Below are 13,499 nucleotides of genomic sequence, written 5' to 3'. Positions count from 1 at the left end.
TGGCAACCTGATGTCCTCTTTAATCTTCCGCCTTGATGCCTAACCATTAAGCATGTTATCTGGGGATTGAGCCAAGTCATGGAGGACTCCAGATTGTGTATCTTCCCCCTCCTGAATTCCTCATATATATACCAGTCTCCAAGAACAAGGCAGCAGGGAAGTCCTAAACTAAATCTTGCTTTCCCCTCAACTTACGATCTGCTTCATTCCCCTGTCCGCCCCCCGGGCCTGGTTGCTAGAACAAACGCAGCTCGGTCTCCTTGAACCCCACCATGCTGGGCTCTCTTTCAGAACTGATCCCCCAAATCCCCCCATTTAGCACGATGACATCATATCTGATACAACTAAGTTTAGCACAGGTTTCTGTACGCCCTAATTCATGCATGCAAATCCACTGTATTAGTAGTAGTAATAGGAAGAAGAATTATAAGCCACCTAACGTTGGATGTTCAGATGGGCAGGGTAGACTTGTAGACAAATGTTGGGCATCATCTGGCTTTGTAAAGAAGGAAATAAAAAGAACGGTTTCTCCAGCATCAGCCTAAAAATGGGAGGGGGGGGCAGGCTGCTTTTAAGAGCTGCAGAACAGGCAGAGGCTTAACAGGTATGGCAGGCATGATTTCTACCTGCCTCTTAGCTCTAAAGCCTGCTTTCCTAGATGGAGGAACACCTTAACAGAAATCTGCCTCTTGAAAAACCAGCCTGTTCTGCGACTCGATTGCAAGAAATGTGCATTTTTAACCATCATTGCAATAATGATTTCAGCCAGTGTAAGCTCTGATGCACAGTGAGACAGAAGAGATGAATAATCTTGGAGATGACAGTGTATGAAGACTCGTTCTGGATCACACTAAACTCTAGCGTGTATAGCCATGATTTATTGAATAAACCACAATTGAGGGTTGCATTTGTGCTGACTTGCATGGCTGACGCATCCCAGCAGCTTAACCTGACCAACCTCCTAAGCCTTCCAAATGAAGGAACCATATGGGTCCACTTGGTGGAACCCTGAAATTGGGTCTATTATTCCCAGTTCAAATGCCCTTTTCGCTCTTGGTATCCCTGGCCCTCCCTCCCTGTGTAACTCCCTTCACTGAAGCCACTGCGCAGTTCAGTTTCTGAGGTAGATGGTCTTGTAAATGCAACAGGGTTGAGGCGCCAAGATGGCAATTGCCGTTATCCAGATGGTTCCGGGTATAGGACAGACCAATTGAGAGATCTCCAGATTCTTCCGGATGATAACCTCCATCCTGACTCATCACAGGCAATGCTTACCAAGGCTGATGGGATGTGGAACTTGAGGCTATCTTGAAGGTCTTACAATGCCCATTGCACGAAAGAACATATGAACATGGTATGTAAGGAAGGGACCATAACTGGAAAGAAGTATGCTTTGCCTGCTAAAACCAACTTGGGCACCTCCAATTTGTTAAAAAGAATGACCTCTCTAGGACTGAAACAATTATATCAAGCATCATCAACACAGCACCAAACTAAATAGTCTTGTCTAACTAAGAGTCAGTTTCGGTCTTGCCAGGAGACACCTGGATGAAACATTCACAGGATCAGTCAATAGTCCAAAGGGACCTTATATGTGCAAATTTTTACTAACATGACCTGCTCAACCAAACTTCTCAAGGTAGACCGTTTTGGTTTCTTGGAAGACAGCTTGCTCCAGCCTACAGATGACTACATTCAGCCTGGTGGTTGCGGGTTTTGCATGTCAGAATAGAACTACCTGTTTCTTCGGGCAAGTTGGAGGAAAAATCTCCCTAGGTTATGATTCAGAAGGAAAGCAAAGCAGAAGTGGAGGCCGGAGAAAACCAAGCTATTTCTCAACTCAAAAACAACAGAAGAGGGTCCTTAAAGGATTACGCATTGTACCTACCAGGTCATCTAAAATCCAAACCAAATCTACATTAGAAATGAGTTATCGGAGCACAATGTAGAACCTTCATAGGGATCAAGTGGATGGAAGGGTCAGATACAATTGGAAACAGAAATTCAGAAGTACTTGAAGGCTAAACAGGGCAACATCTGGCCAAATTCATCTACAAAGACCATGGACGACAACAAACAAAACTTCCAAATCAACAAAGAAAACCAATAGGGAGAAAAATAGACTGCCATTGCTATCATCACCAAAAGAAGCGAGGGCTGGAAAGTGTAATGCAAATTTTCTCTCGCGCTCTTTCTGTGCTGGTTTGTTCGTCTCCTTTCATCATATGTACAGGTCCACCAGTCAAAGGGTAACCACAGTGCAATGTCTCGTGAGCCTTGGATCCAGGACAGGGGGAATTGTGCATTCTCTGGGCGCAGAGAATTCTGCAGACACACCGTTGGTGGAACTAAGGGGGAGTCTTTAAGTGACGTCCACCAGGGAGTAAGCAGCTGGACAACTCCCCTTGGTAGACAGCAAAAGGCATGTTCAATAGACCACTGATCAGTCCCAGGTTTCCTTAAAGGTGTCTTGGGCTTGGGTGCCCATTATGATACAATTTCTGTTTGATGTGCACCATGTTTCCCGCAGCTTCATCATACTGGTTGTGGTGGCGTTTCCGGAACTCTTTGAAATTACAAAATTTGGGAAACCAAGACCATGAATTGTCTGGGAAAAGAGAGAGAAACAAAAAAAAAAAGTGACTCAACATGATGGAAACAGAGATTCGCTTCATTCAACCCAACAAGACTTCCAACAGGGGTGGGCAAACCCCTTTGATGATTTGGGGCCACGGTTCTCTTTTGAGAACCATCTGGCTACTCCAACGGATGTTGAAGAAGCCACAAAATATTTTTTAAAAGTTTCCTGTCGGGATTTTCTAACAGCTGGTGTTGCAAAGCATCCAAGTTCAGATTTTAGAAGAAATATCTGTCATTAACAAAGGAACATTCGTTTTTTCCCCTCCTTTATGAATTTACCTAATCCCATTTTAAAATCTTTTGACATGATCTTCCAATTTATGAGACATCACCATGAAGAGAGTCCCAACCAGGCTAAGTTAGTGGTAAACAGTCTTTTACATGTTACTGAACTACAATTCCAAATATCTCTGGCTGGTGCTATGGGAAACCAGGATTCTTTATTCCTAGGTTATAATACTGCATACTTTAAATCTAAAAGTACAGTACTTCTAAATAGAATTATTTATTTCTTTATTGGCCAAGTGTGATTGGATACACACTTTCATACAGGTAGTCCTTGACTTATGATTGCAGTGGGGGACCAGAATTTCCATCGCTAAGCAAAGCAGTTAAGTAAGTCATGCCTAATTATACGACCTTTTTTTTGCCATGGTTATTAAGCATACCACTGTGTTGTTCAGTGAATCATGCAGTTGTTAAGTGAATCTGGCTGGTCCCACTGGCTAGACTTGTCAAAAGTCGGCCGGGAAGGTTGCAGATAGCGAGACCTCGTGAATCTGGGACACTTCAACCGTTGTAAATACTTGCCGGTTGCCAAGCACCCAAATTTTGATCAGGTGATTCTAAGGGTGCTGCCACAGTTGTAAATATAAGGACTGCTTGTAAGTCACTTTTTTTTCAGTGCTGTTGTAACTTTGGTTGCTAAGGCTACCTACAATGACTTTCTCTCTCTCCTTACAAGCAAAACATCTAGGCATTGACTATTATTCCCTCAATTGTTTCCTTCCATACAAAATGTTCCAGTTTAATAATGTGGACACAATTAAACCTCCTACATGTGAACTAGACACAGAGACAGCTTTAACCCAACAAGAATGGCACTGGAATTAGGAATACTTCTCTAGGCCAGAACCAGTCGGAACAAGAACAGATTAACCATATAGAGCCAACAAAAGGCTTCGGTTAGAGGAATCCCAGCCAATTTTCTTCTTTCAAAAAGAAGCAATTTTGGGCTGCAAAGCTGCTTTCAACAGGAGAGGGCTGTCTGCCTCAGTTCCCTGTTTGAATATTGGGGTAAGAAAAACCTTCCAACTATAAAAAAAATTGGGAAGTTTGTTTAGATGCTGGATGTGAAATTCCAGCTAGCCAACTGTTTAGTTATTCTACTCCAGTTCTCCCAAAATAGGATTCTTCAAAAAAAAGAAGCTGGCCAATACAGTTTGTATTCAAGATAGAATAAACCAAATGTCAAGAAATTTAAAGGATTATTGGTTGGCTAAATTAATGTCCAATTTTAACAGGATTTCCCTAAAACATGAATATTTTCCCAGGCAATCTTTTATTGCTTGAGTTTTAGTTTCTATTTGTATCAGTTATGCTGAAAAATGTTGCTTATATATACCCTGTTATTTTCTCTTTAAAACCCAACCAGACCTTTTAAGGAAAGAGGTGGCATGTAAATTCCCTAAATAAAATAAATCTGGCTCTTTTGCCTCCCACATTATGACCCATTTTTCTAAAAAACATATACGACTGCCTTCTAAAATAAGAAAGTATATCTAGAGAAGAGAACCCAGTAAATTCCATAAATTAATTCTATTCATCTTGTAAAAGCAGATTGCATGAAAAAAAAAATCCATTGTTTGGTCAGTCTAGAATTTATCATCAATATATTTTATTGGGTGCATAGGATTAAAAACCCTCCTGGGAATTTTTTCCAAGTAGCTTGAACTTCATGGCCTGTGGTTGTTGGCCTCAGTTTCAAACATTCTCCATGCTTGCAATTTCCCTCGCCAAAGCCAGCAATCATTTGAAAATCTTGGCATGTCAACTTGATTTCCACTTACCATATCGTCGGCTCGTCCGCCATGCTCGTACAGCGTAATGGAGCAATCCATCCATCCACACAAGAAACCAGCTTATACAGAATCCCAGCAAGAGTCCCAGCATCAGATCAATTTCTTGCTTGGTGACGTTGTCGGTCACAAAGTAGTTCTCGGAAGAATCAACCATTGACTGGTCTCCATCGTATGGGATGACATAATGAATGTGATGTCTAAGTGGTAGAATTAAAAAGAGACAGATGGATATGAGGGAAGAAGAGAACATGATGGTTGTGTGATCAGGAGAAACATTTGGCTTGCCATCCCTGGTGAATATCTTTCTGGATAACGGCTGTTTTTCCTAGCTGAGTATTCCCCTAACTGGAAACGAATATGAAACTACAGCAAACTGAGGATGGACACCACTATTGAAGGCATCCATTTGTTGAGGTTCCCCTTAATCCAGAAGAAAATCCTCCTTTGACCTTGACGTAGCTATGGGCTAAACCTTTGATTCAGGTGATCATATCAATTAAGTGCATATCAATTAATACATTACTCAAGAAGAATCACAAGAGTCTTTGATCTGATGACTATTTATTCATTGATGTTCAATGGGAGTGTCATGCCTCCATCGCCCATCGTCTCAGAACATCCTGTGGTCAATCCAGAGCCGTGTCTTGCAGAGCTCTGGACATCCAGATGTTTGCAAATTGACGATCCACCTGTTCTCTTGGACCGCAATTCCTATGCATGCTGGTTACAGGCCAAAATATTCAGACAGTTGAATGTATAATACTGGCAACAATGTTCAATTCAAACCAGTTTTTTTTTTAAATGGCAACCATTAAAAAAATCTTTGGAAGAGCTGAGAACTAAAACCCGCTTTTGCATGGGGAACAGCCATAATTCCTTTCTTTTTAGGATTTCTATAAAAGGGTTTTCTGGAGATTAAATATCACTCCAAATGTTTCTACTGCTCCACCACAATGAAGTTACCAACTTGATTGACCCAGTGCCACTCCATCTGTATAAAACCCATCTCTACCCATCTCTAAAAAGCAACTGGAAGGTCAATGAAAGCTTGATTTGCCTCTAAAACTTAGATTTCAGACATTGGTTTGATTTGTACCACAGGTAGTCCTTGACTTACAACCGTGCATTTAATGACCGGGATTACAATGGCACTGAAAAAAGCGATTTATGACCGTTTTTTACACTTACAAACCTTTGCAACATCCCCATGGTCATGTGATCACAATTCAGATACTTGGTAATTGATTCCCAGGGTCATGTGATTCCCCGTTTGCGACCTTCCAACAAGCAGAGTCAACCTGGCAACTTAGCAACCATGTTACTAACTTAACTACAATGATTAACAACAACTATGGGAAGAAAGGTTGTTAGATGGGGCAAAACTCACTTAGCAATGGAAATTTTGGACTCAATTGTGGTTGTAAGGCAAGGACTATCTCTACATGTTTCAACCAAGATCGGTCAGATTTTTAGTAAAGGTTCTGGAAAGCATATAGATAATTTTCTCGACTTATGAACACGATTGGGCCCCGGCTTTCCTATTACAAAGCAAGGTGTTATTGAGCCGTCCCTGATTTTATGACTTTTATTCCCACGGTTATTAAGGAAATCACTGTGGCTGCTAAGTGAATCTCACAGTCGTTAAGCAAATTGGGCTTCTCCCATTGACTTTGCTTGGTAGAAGCCAGCTGGGGAGACCACAGATTTGGCAATCACATGAACCTGGGATGCTCCAACTATTATAAATACACGTCAGTTGACAAGCACCCAATATCTGATCCCATTAGTGTGAAGAAGCTATGACGGCCTGTTGTAACTTTGAATGGTCATTGAACGGAGGGTTGTAAGTCAAGGAGTAACCAGTATGTTGCATTAATTGGGTCCAACATTGTTTCTTTAAGAATGCAGAGTACTCCAGGAAAAAGTGTTTGGTATCCCATAATCTAATGCACCAAGACAAAGTCCTTGTGTGTCCAATCACACTTGGCCAATAAAGAATTCTATTCTATTCTATTCTATTCTATTCTATTCTATTTCTATTTCTATTTCTATTTCTATTCCATTCCATTCCATTCTATTCCTATTTTATATTGTATTCTATATTCCATTCCATTCTCATTCTTCAATACTATTCCATTCCGTTCCATTCCATTCCATTCCATTCCATTCCTATTCTTTTCTATTCTATTTCTAAGACTATTGTCAAGACTACATTATATCATTGGCTTCTTCCATTGGTCACCCAGGCAGGCGATAAACCCCAAACAGATTTATTTAAAACCAATCATCTTCTGCCCCATAACTGATTCGAGTTACACTTGTTCATAGAACCCATTTATTCCACCTTTGACCCAGCCGTGAGTTTGTGTAAATTGGATTGTCAATTTAGGTCAGGAAATCTTCAGCTGCTGAAGAAATAATGAAATTAATTTAACGGTGGATCGTGCAGGAAAAACCATACATGCATTATGGGCATTTCACAGACCGTGCCCCCAAATACTCTCTTTTACAAGCGGTCCCTAAGCTCTGGGTGTCTTTTTCTCTAATAAATGATTTTGGCGCTCCTTTGCCTGAATTTAGGGGACATTTCTGCAAGGGCCTTTAAGCATTCCCAAGTCAAGGACAGACCTTGCCAAATGTCAATTCAAGATGTGTTTGGCAACTTTTAACCGGGATTAATCTGGGGTGGGGTGGGAGATCCGTTAGACTTCACACAGCGTGCATTTGATTTCTTTAGGATCCAAAATGGGAAAATGAGTTGTAGGTGGCTCTCAACTTACAACCGTTTTGCTTAGTGACTGACTATTCAAAGTTACAACGGCATTGAAAAAAGTGACGTATGACCGTTTTTCACACTTACAACCATTGCAGAATCCCCCAGGGTCACGTGATCAAAATTCAGACACTTGGCAACTGATTCACATTTACGACGGTTGCAGTGTCCCGGGGTCACATGATCCCCTTTTGTGACCTTCTGACAAGCAAAGTCAATGGGGTAAGCCACTTAACAACCGCGTTATTTAAGAATTGCAGTGAGACACTTAATTGTGGCAAGAAAGGTCGCAAAATGGGGTGAAGCTTGACAAGTGTCTCACTTAGCAACAGAAATCTTGGGCTCAATTATAGTCGTAAGTCGGAGAGTACCTGTTCTTCATTAACCAAGTGAAAGTGTCATACAAGCCAGGCCTTGAGACTGTGTGAAAATATTTGTTTCTTTACACTTCTCCTGTTTCTATCCTTTTGGAACTACAGTTCCAAAATTCCCATCCGGCTTGTGACTTGGGAATTGAGGCAAGTTGAGCTTCTTGAAGTTTAGAAAATACATAGTTGCATTTTGTAAAAATAAAAATAAAAAGCTTGCATTAATATTTCATTCTCTAAGTAAGCCTAGGCATGCCTTCTCGTTTCTGGCCCTCTTGAGTTTCAAACATGAAACTTAGGGCAAAAGCTAAGACTATCTTATCTACCCCACTTTCAATTCCCTGTTTTCCCTGGAAAGGACAAACTGAATTTAGGAAGGCTGGAGTTAAAAAAAAAAAAAAGGCAAGAAAGCAAAACAGATGGATTGCCCTCTCACAATCAAACTGACAATCTAAAACAGAGAAAGGAAAAACGGCCTTAAATTCATTCTCTAACTATTGAGACTTGGTCAAGGGGACACACAAGCCAGATCAAATTGCTCTTTCTTTCCGCTGTGGTGCGTGTACTTCAGTCACTTGTCACCATCCGATCCTCCCTTTTCCAATTTTCAGCAAACGACAGTATTTTAGGACAGTGTGAAACAGATGCTGCTAATCTTAGCAATTTCATAGTGGCTTGCAAGATTCAAGCAGCCTTAGCGTCCGTTCATTTGCAAATGGCAAGGAATCCTCTTACCTCGGTTATTCTAGCAAAGAAACCTATATATAAATGTAGAAAAATCAACAACTGATGTACACCCCATGGCAGGACAATTTTCTTTTAGGAAAGATCTTTTACCCTCTTTTGACAGGCATCCTACTTGCTGCTAGAACAGACCCTGAAAGATTTCAATCGACAGAATTTATGTTTCTCTGGGAAAAAGAGAAACTCCAATAAATTCCAATGTTGCAGTCTAGTTCGATTTCCATCACACCATTTTTTCCCCATTCCTCCTCACCTTTTCAGCTCACAACAACCTTACAAATTAGGACCGCTGAGGGATAAACCCAGACCAAACTTGGAATCAGCTTTTTTTTTTTTACAAAAAGCTGTTAATTTTCTCTGTCTTGTAGGGAATTAGGAGGTAAATAAGCGATTTTAACCTTGATGGTGGAAAACAGGACTTAAGAAGAAATAGTTGCTGGGAACTGTTAGCCATCAGTGCACCCAAATACTAAATTGTCCTATTAGGTCATGTTTCCCAACCTTGGCAGCTTTAAGATGAATGGACTTCAACTCCCAGAATTCCCCAGCCAGTCTCTGGGAATTCTGGGAGTTGAAGTCCATCCATCTTAAAGCTGGAGAGGTTGGAAAACATGGTCTTTAGGTTTATCAACAGAGCAAAATGAGTCTCCTCTTGATTCCAACCACTCTTATGACTATTGAGCTTTGCTCTTCCAGTTCTTCTCAATTTTGCTCTTGTACATCTTGCAACCTGTCTGTGCATCCGCTTTAAGGCATAGTTTAACTGCCCCCCACTCCCCTCGGAACAAATCCCTAACAAAATGAGGCCTTGCTGGGGTTCCTGAATGCACAAAATCCCAAGACCCCTCGATTATGAGAAGGTTAAAAATGGGAGGATAAATCTCTTTTTCCCCAACCTAACCATATCAATATACGTCTCTCAGTGGGTTCACAAGAAAGCAGGTTGCCAGGTGCACTCACTGCACCCGGAAAGGGTTCTTCACGTCCACTTGGGGAGGGGAGAACACCTGGTTTTGCAGACCTTGGTGAGGACGAGAAAAGGTTAAGGTTGTTGACGTTGCAGAGCCTCCATTTGCAAGGGCAGTCTACCTTGCAGCAGGTAGCAACCTCTTCAAGGCTTGGTTCCCTTGGAAACCAAACACAAAAGTGGTCTCCTCATCCAAACATCCTCATCTGGGTGAGAAAGTCCCTTAGCTTGCCTGCTTGGTTTTTGCTTCTGAAGTTGTGAGAGAAATGGACGACTGTTTTGCCTCACCGAGAAGCCCAAGGCCCCAGCTGACTTGTGGCCCACACAACAAGTCAGTGAGCAACTGAACGCTCGTTGAGCAAAACAGTTTCATGTCCCGTGATCCAGGGACCATGCCAATTGCCAGCCTACTTTCAGAAACAAACCTTGTTTATTGCAACAGGATCATCTCTGCTGGGGTTCCCAGGTGGACTAGAAAACTGCAGCAGAGATGGAGGAACTGTTCTGTTGGATCAGTCAGGCTGAGGGACCCCTGGATTTGGATTTCTATGGGGGAGAAAACTTTCAAGCAAGGGCAAACAGAGGGACAACAGCCCTTCCTACCCATTTCCCCTCCAGGTTCCCCGCTACAAGGTAGACTGCTCTTGCAGATGGAGGCTCTCAAATGCCAACAGCCTACCTGCCCTATGCTTTGGTTTTGCTCGGAGTTCTTTCGAAAGCCATCCAAACTGCTGTTGTACTATGCAAACATTTGACATCACTGGCTGACATTTGCCACTAAACACACCCAAGCCATTGGCCAAATTCCCTTCCTTCCTTCCCCATCTTCCTTCCTCTCTTCCCCCCTCCCTTGATTTTTCCCCCTCTTTCCTTCCTTCCTTCCCCATCTTCCTTCCTTCCCTCCTTCTATTGATCTTTTCCTTCCTTTCCTTTTCCTTCCCTCCCATTATTTTATAACTCTGACCTTCCTTGGAGGCCCGACGTACAATCAAAAGCCCAACAAATGCACCAGCAAAAAAACCAACCCCCCAGCTTCAAATTCAAGCTTAACCCCAACTGTCATTTGTACTTCACATCTGAGAGAGGGCTAAAAAGTGGCATGCTCCCCCCTCCCCTCCCCTCCCCGAAAGTCCCCCTTGTCCCACCGCGCCCCCACCTGCAAGACATAAAATGGGCTAAAATGTAGGGCCTTACCTTCCACAGTTGCAATGACAGACCCTATCTTCTCCTCTCAGATGCGGTAAGATATAATTATGAAATCGGTCAAGAAGAGCATTCATGTCCATTAAACATGCTATTGCCTGAAAGAGGCCCAAAATATTCGATCAGGTCTTGGGAAAATTAAGGGGAGAAAAATATATGACGAAAAACACGGAGCCACCTTTAGAGGAACGAAGGAAGGAGAAAGTACTCCCGAAAGTGATGTCTTTCCTCCTCCTCCCCCCCCCCCCCCAGCTAATCAAAGCATCGGGGTCTCTTTCAATTCGGTACCTGTAGAGGTTACAGGAATCCCGTCATGCATGCATTGACAAGAAGAGACCGTTCTCGACCCGAAAAAGCCCAGGACTTGGGAAGGAGGGAGAGAGGAAAGGAGGGAAGGAGGGAGGGAGAGCAACATCAGAGAGGAAGAGGAGAAGCTAAGCCCCCCCCTCCCCCACACACCTGAAAAAAAAAATGAAATTGAAGGGGTCAAGAAGGCAGGAAGGAAGGAAGGAAGGAAAGGAAAAGGAAGGGGAAGGAAGGAAGGAAGAAGAAAGAAAGAAGGAGAGAAAAAGGAAAGACTAATGGGGAGGAAGGAAGGAGAAGGAAGGAAGGAAGGGAAGGAAGGAAGGGAGAAGGAAGGAAGGAGAAAGAGAAGGGGAGGGAGGAAGGAAAGAATAATGGGGAGGAAAGAAGGAAGGAGAAAGAGGAGGGGAGGGAGGAAGGAAAGATAATGGGAAGGGAAGAAAGAAGGGAGGAAAGAAGGAAAGAATAATGGGGAGGAAAGAAGGGAGGAGAAAGAGAAGGGAGGGAGGAAGGAAAGATAATGGGAAGGAAAGAAAGAAGGGAGGAAAGAAGGAAAGAATAATGGGGAGGAAAGAAGGAAGGAGAAAGAGAAGGGAGGAGGAGGAAAGATAATGGGAAGGGAAGAAAGAAGGGAGGAAAGAAGGAGAGAATAATGGGGAGGAAAGAAGGAAGGAGAAAGAGAAGGGAGGAGGGAGGAAAGATAATGGGAAGGGAAGAAGAAGGGGAGGAAAGAAGGAAAGAATAATGGGGAGGAAAGAAGGGAGGAGAAAGAGAAGGGAGGGAGGAAGGAAAGATAATGGGAAGGGAAGAAAGAAGGGGAGGAAAGAAGGAGAGAATAATGGGGAGGAAAGAAGGAAGGAGAAAGAGAAGGGGAGGGAGGAAGGAAAGATAATGGGAAGGAAAGAAAGAAGGAAGGAAGGAGAAAGAAGGGGAGGGAAGAAGGAAAGAATAATGGGGAAGGAAGGAAGGAAGGGAGGAAGGAAGGCAAAGCAGCCTTACCATCACAACCGAAGCCCCCAGGATCAAAAATATCATGGTGTTCGTATTCATGGACCTCGCGGGGAAACTGACAGCTGTCCTGTCACTTTCCTGCAGGCCGCCCCCCCCCCAGCCGCTTTCCCCAGAGGAAAAACGAGAGAAAGGGGGCCCAGCTCTCCGCGCAGAGGTCAGAGACGGCCGCATAGAAGCTCTTCAACCTGAACTGCAATTCTGGCAGGGGGGGAACCTCCTCGGGCCCCCCTTCCTCCTGCAAAGCATAACAAAACGCAGGCGGCGACCGCTGGTGCCGCTGCCGCTCCCGCCCTCCCCCCACCGCCACCAACCCCCCACCCCAGCCCACCAGGGCCCCCCCTTCCCTCCCTCCCTCCCTCCCTCCCCCCCCACCCAAGCTGGATCTGGCTTCTGGGCTGCCTTCCTCTGAACTTGCTTATTCCGAGCTCTGTCCCTTCGCCCCGGCCAGAGGGAGCAGCCCGGCAGGTTCAGGCAGGTGCCCGGGGCGAGCCGGGGGATGCGCCGAACCCAAGCCGGGCTGAAGGTTGAACATCGCCCGGGCGGCTATTGCTGCTTCTGCCGCTGCTGCACCGTCAGGGCGAGGAGCAGAGCCGGGAGCCAGCTTTAAAGCAAGCCATCCGAGCCCCGGCAGGCAGAAAAGCAGCCCCGACTACCCCTTGGCATCACTTCCCGCTTCGTCCCGGTCGGTGCTGCCCCCCACTCCCTCCAAAAAATAAAATAAAATAAAATAAAAAATGAAATTGCTCCCTTTCCAAACCGGGGGAAGCGATTGGTGCAAAGCAGGTGGTGTGTCCTGGAAAAGGGGGAAGGGGGGGGGGGTTGAGAGAGGATAAATATTTCCCCTCCCTTTTTGTCTCTCCCTCCCTCCCTCCCCTCTCTCTTTTCTCTTCCCCCCTCCCCTCCTTTTCGGCGGGGGCCAAAAATGAGAGCATCAAGCCTGAGAAAATGCAGAAGGGACGGGATGACATCAGAAGCCCCCTTTCCTCTCCTCTAAAAGAGACTGTAAAAGCCCGGCGCTTGGGCGGGGCGGGGGGGGGGGAGAGGAGGAAGGGAGAGCGGGGAAGACCCTTCCTCCCCCCCCAAAAAAATACACCAGCCTTTGCTGTTTCCCTAGCTTCTTAATACTATTGGGGGAAGGGGGTGTCTTCCCGAAGGAGCGGGTGCGTGTATGTGTGTGTGTGCGTGTGACGGGAGAAACGATCCCCCAAAACCTAACCTGGAGATGGATTTGGAGGGTGGGCAACCCCCTCCCTTTTTGGGGGGGAGGGAGGGGGAGTTATGAAATCTTGGGCATCCACCTTCGGCATTATGCAGGCAAAGAGGTGTGTGTGTGTGTGAGAGAGAGAGAGAGAGAAAGAGAGAGGATGTTAATAATAATAACGATAAGGAGGAGGAGAATATAAAAAGGA

General features: G+C 44.4%; 1 protein-coding gene across 1 annotated transcript; it reads right to left on the bottom strand.

Moving 5' to 3' along the window:
- Positions 1 to 856: 856 nt before the first annotated feature.
- TMEM240 (transmembrane protein 240) lies at positions 857 to 12,388 on the bottom strand. Its single transcript, XM_087914896.1, has 4 exons — positions 12,079 to 12,388; positions 10,768 to 10,874; positions 4,710 to 4,918; positions 857 to 2,608 (listed from the first exon to the last, which is right to left on the bottom strand). Exons 1-4 carry the CDS (start codon positions 12,259 to 12,261, stop codon positions 2,460 to 2,462), a joined length of 648 nt encoding a protein of 215 aa, XP_087771022.1. The 5' UTR covers positions 12,262 to 12,388; the 3' UTR covers positions 857 to 2,459.
- Positions 12,389 to 13,499: the final 1,111 nt, after the last annotated feature.

Source organism: Pseudonaja textilis, chromosome 18, assembly GCF_049901715.1.
Source record: "Pseudonaja textilis isolate UNSWEBS1 chromosome 18, rPseTex1.2, whole genome shotgun sequence".
NCBI classification, from domain to species: Eukaryota; Metazoa; Chordata; class Lepidosauria; order Squamata; family Elapidae; genus Pseudonaja; species Pseudonaja textilis.
The sequence above is the reverse complement of the archived record's forward strand: the minus strand, read 5'-3'. Positions and strand labels throughout refer to the sequence as shown.